Here is a 10,000-nt window from a genome sequence, read left to right as displayed (position 1 = left end):
AGATGAACGTGATTAGAAACCACAACATCTGTACATCATAAACATATTTTGTACGGTTCTTAGGTTGGGATGTGTTGCCTGCTCGAGCATACGATCCTCTGTATCCCTCTGCCTATAGGCAATGTCTTCTTCCCTTTTGTCTAATTAAAAATGTTCCCAGTTCGCACAATGTGCAAAACAAACAGGACGTGTAACTTCAAAACAAACAAACCTTAGTTTCGCCACAAAAAAAGCAGTTTCAAACAGATGTCAAACGCAATGACGATTAGGATTCATAGCCTTTTTTTCCCCTCATGAAATGCACATTGTCCCTTGGTAAAGCATGACCGTCCCAACTATTCCAGATAGGTCGAACCGACTTCCAGTAATGTTTCACAACAGATAGGCCTGCCTGGGCCTAGCCTGGCCTGCTGCCTTCACTCCTGGTGCGAGAGAGAGAGAGAGAGAGAGTGAGAGTGAGGGAAAGTGGGCCTTGGGAGGTTGGCTGCCTGCCTCCATAGCTGCCAGCATCTGGAAACCATCAGGATAAACAATGGAGTTCTCCCAAGTTGGAACCCTCCCTCCTTCCCCCCCACCCCCCCAGCTCCCACAGGACATCCATCCCAAAGAACATGAGAACACTAAACCCATCGGATACCATGTGGTCAATTACTGCTCACTAACAAACCCAAAGCCCTTTTCCTTCTCTGTGTTTAGTTTGGAGCAGGGACCCCCACCCTACCCAGCCTTCACAGAGGGGGCCAGCTGTTAACAAAAGGAAAATACACCAGATAAATGGACAGATTGGACATTAGCTAGAGGTAGACTTTGTGGTACATCTTCAGTTGTAAGACACCTAGATAGCTACATAGGCTAACGTAATATCTTCTGCCATCTTTATCTGTGTGCAGCTTTTTTTTAAATTTAAAGACATTGCCCATCCAGAATACCTGAATGTTTGTGAATATCTCTTTACATGGATTTCGTAACATCTTCCTTCCTCTCTTCCTCTCTTTACCAAAAACGCTTTATTGGCGAACGAATGTCATACTGTGGTGGCCTTTGAAAAAACAGAGCTTTGTAAAAAAATAATAATCTTTGATCAAAATCCTTTTTGAAGATATATACATTCGCACAGCAGATCATCGCATGCAACAGCTTTAACAGATTTGCTCTTAAAGCGTGTGTACATCAAGGATTGCAACAGGATTGCAACAGACCACTCTCCCAGTGGGAACTCCCATAGCATATGGCAATTTACAGCGTTTCCCTAGAGACACATGTAATCTAGTAAACCTGGAACATTTCATATGGTTTGTGGTTATAAACTGTACATTGTTTATTTCAAATACTCAGCAGACTGTTGAAAGCCCTCCTGGGAAGCACGCGACATTGCCATTGTAACTGACATCCCACCTGAAGCACTTGACATGCCAATAGTCATCATTGTCTCTTCTAGTCACTGTGAAACTGTATGTCTAGATTTCCATCTAGACAGAGTCTAGGGGTCCTCACCCAAGTCACATGATGTGCGAGCTAACTAATCTTCCTGTCTGCTAAACTCCGCTGCTGTTTAAATAACGTTTAACTGTTTTCGAAGTAATTATGCAGGTGTTAAGGTCAGGGCTGCCGCTACTTACACGTGCATCATTGTTAGACCACCGTTAGTGCTAGCGATATCTATTTAGACCACCTATCCTCCCCCTCCTCTAAGGTTAGCTGCGCATTGATCATTGTCTTCTTTTTCAGGCCAAAAAAGAATGTTGTCCCCTTTTTGGGCCATCACCAGTTTGCAACCCTGAAGACTGTCCAACTCCTCCCCCAGCGGGCTCTGTCAGGGTGATCAGAGTCAGGCTGGGGGATGTTATTCATACTGGACTGTTGTTACTGTATGTAATTGTTGTTGTTGTTTGTGGTGTGAGCTGCGGTAATGCCTTAATTTCCCCTCGGGGATCAATTAAGTACCTATCTATCTATCTATCGTCCGTCTATCTATCTATTTCTCTGTCTCTCTATCTATCTCTCTATCTAGTATATCCATGTTATCCACCAGTCGGATATAAGACGATGACTACACTGACAGCGCCCTCATTGCGGTGACGCCCAGCTGTTCCCGCTCTGCCATAAGCGCTGAGGTAAGCATTCCTGCTCTGCACATAACATGTCCGTCTGTTGTGACGCATCAGACCTTACACAATCCGTACGATGCAAATGCCCTTGTTGTTTATATCTTTATATAAACTAAGAAACAACAACATCAGAAGCATTCTTGAGAACACTAAACCCACACTAAAGTCCTCTGTGGCTCAGTTGGGTTGAGCATGACGCTTATAGGCTGTGGGTATATTTCCTGCTGGGACCATATATACTGAAACATGTATGCACTCACTGCAATGTAAGTCGCTTTGGATAAAAGTGTAAGCTAAATGGCATATATATTATTATTATTATTATGATTATTATATATTATTTTTCTGGTTACTACTACAGCAACCAGCCGGTCTCCGTCTGGTTCAAGAGCTCTGTACATATGGCCCATTCAAGTAGGGGTGGTGAGTCATTCTTATCTTCCCCCCCTTCCCTCCTTTCCACAAAAGAAACCGCAGATCCGAGATATGACATTTAACCACAAGCCAGTGATTTAGGGAAACGGGACGTGAGATGCTCCCTATTGGTACAGCCAATTGAAGCAGAGTTGTGTCCTGTTTTAAACAATGGCATTTCCCCTTGTTCCAAGATATCAGCGTGGTGGTCTGCCGAAGGAAACAGCGCAGGCACACAAGGTTTGAGGCCACGTTCCAACACTTTTGATCAGGCATCCTTCTTTCCTCCCTTCCTCCACCTACAGTTACATGATTGGATTGGTCCAAAGGAACTCTCCACTGCCTTGCTTTGACCAGGACACAGTCATGCCAGATCAGTGAGTCCTTCAAGGAAGGGAGGGATGGAGGGAGGAAGGGAGGCTTTTTAAGAGAATTCGAACAGGGCCTGAGGGTCCAAGGTAACACTAGTCCACTGCCCTTCACCATTGGTCCAGATATTACATATCAGTCGATCTGCAGGGCTTAACCTGTCTTTCCCCAATATGAACATGATTATAGCCAAGCAGTTGGGGGTCGGGGAGCAGATGATTGCTTTTCTGTTTGTCTAGATTAATGATAAGATTATTTAATACCATCTTTATTGGAACTTTGAACTTTTCAAATTATAAGTGGATTGCCTTTTCCAATTAGAATAGATACGCAGGATATCCGTTTGGAGTTTGGACATCAGGGAATACGTCCCTCGTGACCAGGGTTACAGTACTTGGCGTTTGGTAGAAGGTGGTGGAGGGGGGGGGGACTGCGGATTAATGACATAGTGTCACCTTTATAGCACAGAAAGGAGAGCCTATCAATGTGAAGCTACGATGGCTATTTCACACATACTCTCTCTCTCTCTCTCCGGGCCTCGGCCCCTCAAGGCCCAGGTCTTGGTCAAGTTGAAGACTTGTACAGCTGTGCAACAGCATTGCATTTCACACACAGTGACAGACAGGGGCAGGTGGGCCGCCTGGCAGGCAAACACAAAAATGGAACAGCAGCAAAAAAAATATTCCAGGCTTATTTCAAAAAACAAGGGAGAGTAAGATTCAAGAAGGGGTTATCAAAACTTTAAGGTTGAGGTGGAGAGGAAAAAGGGATTCTTTAGCAGTTTTTTTTTTTACGTTTTCCCCAAAAAAATGTTAGGTACATTTTTTATGTACCAGATGTGAAGTTCACCAGGTTCTTTTTTGGTCAACATACAATCAAACCAACGCAAGCGGCACCCGTGTCAACACGACCATCTAAGATCTACTGTCTTTCTACGCTGCGGACTAGATGCCACGCCAGTGTGTGGAGAGGTGAATGTGTCTACTTCGGTGTATCCTCTACCAGCGATAAGGATAGTATCACACTCATGTCCTCTTGTTTCCCTTTCCTGCCCTCCTCACTTTCTTTGTTTCTGTCCAGACCGGTGAAAAGGATACCGCTGGTACCGTCAAGCCAAATCCTCCAAAGATTCTTCACTTAAAAAAAAAAGAAAAAGATCATAACAGTGAACAGACTGTAAACTGCAAACCCTTTTAAAACGTCTATCATCACAAATGAGAAAGACGATCTGAAGACGTCCCGTTTGTTTTACTTTTGAGGACACCCGTTGGTTATCTAGAAGTGGTCTACCCCACATTCCTGTGCCTCTTCTATCTTTCTCATCCCCCTGCGCTTCTGCCGACGCTCCCGGGCCAAGACCAACAGAAACCACACAGCCCCCCAGATAACACCATTCGTCAGCAGCACCAAACACAGGGACCAAAGCAACTCTAATCAGCCTCGTGTTGCTTGAGATGGCCCAGTTGCGCGTTTAAAATAAACTGTGAATTTGATTGTTCTGCTGACACGAAAGCACAAAGCAAGCCACGGAGAGCCAGACCTATACATTAATAAAGTACATTCTGTACTCCCATGAAGTTCTCATAAAATAAAATAAAATCTTTCTCCCCCCCCATTAGTAGCATAACACGGGATATAGGTTTTGCAACACTTCTCTAACAAAATCACTTGATTACAACTGGTCCTCTGTGGCTCAGTTGGTAGAGCATGGCGCTAACAGCGTTTCGGTTCTGGGTTCGGTGCCCGCTGGGACCATATAATATACTGAGAAACGTACGCACTCACTCACTGCAAGGTAAGTCGCTTTGGATGAAAGCGTCATCTGAATGGCATGTATCATTTATTATATTATATACAAATTAAAATGGGGCAATTTTAGGATCTGGATCCTGAGTTCTGTTTTACTCGTTCAGTGTAAAAGCAGCAGGCCAAACAGGCCCTGTCAGGGGGGGAGCTCCAGACCGTCTCGCTGAGAGAAGCAGACAGACATCAAAGCGCAGAGCCAGACCTCATCCCTAACCCCCGGTAATTGTCCGAGGATTCTCAGCCCTAGATCATTAATCAAGCCTGTCACGTCTTGGGCATTCCGACTTTATTAAGCCCTGCATTAAAAAAAATCACTATGACACACACACACACATACACACACAGTGCTTCTTCAGTTTCACCGTCTTGCAACCGATCCTGAGCACTATTCACTCACTTCCTTCCTTGCCCCATGGCAGTGTGTGTGTGTGTGTGTGTGTGTGTGTGTGTGTGTGTGTGTGTGTGTGTGTGTAACTCCAAAACATCTCAGCAATGTTTTGAGTCCCCCCAGACATCTCGGACTGACCTGACTTGAAAGACTACGCCCCTATCTGAGAAGTCCCCTCTGCTCACACACAGAGAAGAAAGTCAGGCATAACTTCATGATTGCAGCCCAACAGAGCTGCAGGCAGGCAGACAGGCTGGCAGGCAGTCGGACAGGCAGGCAGACAGGCCGACAGGCAGGCAGGCAGGCCGACAGGCAGGCAGGCAGGCAGGCAGGCAGGCAGGCCGACAGGCAGGCAGGCAGGCAGGCAGGCAGGCCGACAGGCAGGCAGGCAGGCAGGCAGGCAGGCAGGCAGGCAGGCCGACAGGCAGGCAGGCAGGCAGGCAGGCAGGCCGACAGGCAGGCAGGCAGGCAGGCAGGCAGGCCGACAGGCAGGCAGGCAGGCAGGCCGACAGGCAGGCAGGCAGGCCGACAGGCAGGCAGGCAGGCAGGCAGGCAGGCAGACAGGGAGACAGGCAGGCAGGCAGGGAGACAGACAGGCAGGGAGACAGGCAGGCAGGCAGGCAGACAGGCAGGCAGGGAGACAGGCAGGCAGGCAGACAGACAGGCAGGGATGCAGGCCTGGCAGACAGACAGGCAGGGATGCAGGCCTGGCAGCACCCTGCGGAGCGAACAATACTGCCTGACCTCCTGACCTTTCTGTCCACGGACCCTCGGAGAAACAATAAGCTCCTTATTTGAGCCCTCGGCCGTTCCCACCGTAGAGCCCCCGTCACTGTCAGCACACTGTCACTTGTGTATTCACTTTACAGTTACAGAGTTCAGAGGCTTGATTGGTTAAAGGGTCGGTCGGCTTTTTACGACCTTGCGGTGGAGGGGGCGGGGAGGGCGGAGGTTGCAAGGGGCTGATGTGCGAGGATGACGGTGACATTTTCATTACGATATGCGAACTGATCGGAATCAGAAGCAGCCCTTTGGTGTGTAGCACTTGAGAATGACATGATGGCAGATGTTTAATTAATTGACTCTGTGTAAAAGTATGTGTGTGTTTTAGAGATGATGAGATTATTCCTATTGCACCTCTTTGCTTGGACAGCTGATGTTACCTTGGGTGTACCAGTCAGTGTTTATGGAGTTTTTTGTTTTTTTCAGTAAGCAAATCCATGCAGCACACTCCTTTAATGAACATGCTATAAATGCCAGAGAAAATTCCAAATACAGTACGAGGGAACAAAAAGCGGTTTGTTCATTAGTTACAGCTATAGTACGCTAAGCCTGGCTGGAACTGAAGAGGTCTTTGTCATAGAGAGACTGCTCCTTAATCTTTGCTTTGGGTTTGAAACCCTCGGCAACACATGATAAAAACTGACATCATCGTCCTAGGACAGAGCAAGAACAAGAAACGCAGAAAATGGTTTCCAGACTTCACGCTGTACGTTCAGAAGGGTGTGGTTACTTAATCCTTTGACATCTTAGATCTCTCATAAAGCAAAGTTACCCTACCCTAAACTCTTGAAAATATCAACTGCAAGTCAAACCGGTCAGAGAGAAAGGACAGCATGGGTTCCATTTTATTTTTTGGCTTGAGGTTAACTGCTGCAGTTCTAAAGTCAGGGGCTTTTCATGGGCTGACACCCGATTAGATTTCCCTTTTTTTTTTTTTCTCTTCTCCCATAATGACAGCAAGGCTTGAAGACATCCAGGAAACACCAACTAACCAATCCGTTAACCATCCACTAACCATCTTCTAACCATCCACAAAACCATCCACTGACCGTCGTAAACATTCTCTCTCAAATCCAAGGATGTCCCCTGTGACGGCCCATCAAAAAGCCAGACTTTCAGAGCAGGCAGGGGCTAGTAGGGGCTCCACTCCACTCCACCACGCTGGCTGAGAGGTTGTAAAAGCAAACCTTACACACCCACTTCCTGCGCCCTGTCTGTTTCTTCTTCTTCAGTCCTACTGAGCCGTGACATTCTTTGATTCCCATCCACCTCCACCCCAACCCAACCCAGTCAACTATGGAAGCCTGGGAGAGACTTTGCAGGAATCAAGCCCCATCTGAAGCTAAGTTACCGTATTAAAAAATGTTTCTCCCTCCACAATAACAATGATAAATAGCTGAGATACTGTATTCACATCTTCCCCCTCCACTATAAGAGTGATAAATACGTTGTATATTTTTATAACATGATTACAAGCTACGCGTGAGTAAGAAATATAACCAAAGAAGAACTGAACTTGACAATAATTATTGCAAATCAGTGAATGCAGTACAACGTTATTACGGTTATTTACGAGAGGAGTGCTGTATGCATCCCAGGGAAGCTCCCTCTGTCACTCTCTCTAACCCCACCTAGTCTATCTCACAGAGGCCGCCGTCTCAACATATTGTACTGTTATCCCTGTATAGGAATGACAGAAAGCTGCCCTGCCCCCACTCTGGGCTAAGCCAACAGCCAGGCTATATATCAGAGAGGTTGAATCCGAGTAGGGGTACCCGTTAGGGTCAAACCCTGCAACGGAAAATGAAGCAAAGAGGCATTTACTGCAAAGGGACACCATAAATTACTTGTGATCCGAGTTACTCTGCTATTTCACGTAATTAGCACAAGATGTTGCAAGGTTTTTCCTAGATGGAGTGTGTATGTACTAGTCTTTTAAATAGCTTTTCACAGTTGCCCTTGATACAACTAAGTGGGGATTTCATCATGTTGTTTTGCATGGTGATGAGATTTGTACTCTGTTGTGAGCAACATACAAAGTGAAGTCATCTGTTTTCTGTTTGGCTGACAACTCTTTACTGCCCAGTTTGTTTGAGTGGCTATTTACAATGTTGCTGTGTCTTTTAACTGTTGGATATACGGTTCACCTTTTTAACTATGGGCCAGAGACTTTGGATGGATGTGTAGTTTATCTAGCACCGCATGACACTCATATCCTGTTTTCAATCATTCCATAGCTTCCCCTTAAAATAGACTAATGACAGGTATTTCCTTGTGGGAATGATCAATAGATAACTACGGCTGTAGATTGTGTTTGTGGAAATGTTTCATCCCCTGAGTAAGCGGGACGCTGCACAGTCCTACCGGGGAACCCTATCACCTTACATTTAAGGCATGGCTTAAAGATCTAATCTAACATCTGGTCCGGATTACCATTTCTGTGGTACAACAAACTCATAAATGTACCGTCGACGTGCTGCAGAATCTCCATCACCTTTTATGACAGAAAAGGAATGCACAAATTCAGATATCAAAAACAGTCGTTGACACAGTTCGACATAATCAAGACATACTGTACGGTAGGATCATGTGTGTGTGTGTGTGTGTGTGTGTGTGTGTGTGTGCGTGTGCGTGTGCATGTGCGTGTGTGTGTGTGCGTGTGTGTGTGTGTGTGCATTTGCGTTTGTGAGCGTGTGTGTGTGTGTGTTTCTTTCACAAGTCCTGTACAAGAGAAAGAAACCACTCAATAGCATCTGTTTCAAAGCCAATGAGGCTGTGCTGTACCTTATTGTAGACATCTCAACTGTAGTACTTCCAGAATGACTGTGGAGACGAATGCACCTGACAGAGGGAAAGCTGTGGAGAGGCCTTGCCTAGCTCACCTGACAGAGGGAAAGCTGTGGAGAGGCCTTGCCTAGCTCACCTGACAGAGGGAAAGCTGCGGAGAGGCCTTGCCTAGCTCACCTGACAGAGGGAAAGCTGCGGAGAGGCCTTGCCTAGCTCACCTGACAGAGGGAAAGCTGCGGAGAGGCCTTGCCTAGCTCACCTGACAGAGGGAAAGCTGTGGAGAGGCCTTGCCTAGCTCACCTGGGGGCAGTCTTTGATGTAGTGTCCTTTGTTGAAGCAGAGGTGGCACAGGTAGTTGGGCGGCGGCCGCTTGCTGGGCTTGCGAGGCTCGGAGGAGAGGGAGAGGTCCGAGAAGTGGTCCGTGAGGGAGCTGAGGCCGTCCACGATGTTATTGAGGGAGCCGTAGGGCGACGAGCTCTTGTACAAGTTGTTGTTCAAGGCCTGAGAGAGAGACAGACACACAAAACAAAAATGACGAAATGTGAATTAAGACCAGTATGAGAGTTTTGGGGCGTTAGCTTGCTGAAAAAAAAGTAAATCAGTAAATACCGTCAGTGTGATATAGATCAATGTGTCTAAGGAGCGTTCAAGAATCCAATTGTGGATAGGTCAAAGGCAACAACAGCACTAATAGTTGTTCAACACTGCTACTGTACAAAAACATGGTTGGGGTTGCACCATCCTAGCGAGTGGAGGGACGCAGGCCAGGGACGCAGGGTGCTACTCTGGCTGCCCTGGGCCTTCCGCCGTGACACAGCTGACATCTCCGCACCACACTTTGATGGATTCCCTTGTTTACTCGCCTCTCTCCGCTCCGCATAGAGACGCAGAGGTTATTGTGTCCCTGCAGATGTGTCGCCTTCTGCGTTCCCTCTGTGTGCGAGCAGAAAGCCTCCATTTCCTTGGGAAGAACAGGATGCCTTTGTCAAGCATTTTTCCGATTTTCCCCCTATTGGGGATGGAACAATCGAGGCCGTTGTATCTCTATGGAGATGGGCACTAGGGTACCAGTGAGCAGAGGGAGGGTGTAGGAACAGCCTGCGGATATTGGTTGTTTACTGCTGACTTGAATGTTTTTTACAGAATGTGGAATGGGATCGTAGCCGGATGAAGAGTTATGTCACAATCTGCCACGAGACCGTGTCATGTGTTGTGTTGCCCTGGAGTGATCAACAACCACCTCTGGAACACACACACACACACACACACACACTACACACACTACACAGACAGAACCACACACACACAGACACCCACACACAGAGAGAGAGAGAGAGACACACAC

The 10,000-nt window shown here is 46.9% G+C and overlaps 1 protein-coding gene across 1 annotated transcript in view; it reads right to left on the bottom strand.

Annotated features, from left to right (window-relative positions):
* Positions 1-10,000, bottom strand: part of LOC308167667 (zinc finger CCHC domain-containing protein 24-like) — a gene marked incomplete at its 3' end in the record, with an annotated part of 15,709 nt that overhangs the window by 4,341 nt on the left and 1,368 nt on the right. The window contains exon 2 of the mRNA XM_080542100.1: positions 8,956-9,156. Within this exon, the coding sequence (XP_080398226.1) occupies positions 8,956-9,156 (201 nt within the window). The remainder of the gene's footprint in view (positions 1-8,955; positions 9,157-10,000) is intronic.

This window comes from Nansenia antarctica, assembly GCF_963989245.1.
Source record: "Nansenia antarctica genome assembly, chromosome: 11".
NCBI lineage: Eukaryota > Metazoa > Chordata > Actinopteri > Argentiniformes > Microstomatidae > Nansenia > Nansenia antarctica.
Note: the sequence above shows the minus strand (reverse complement) of the source record. Positions and strands in the feature narration are given on the sequence as shown.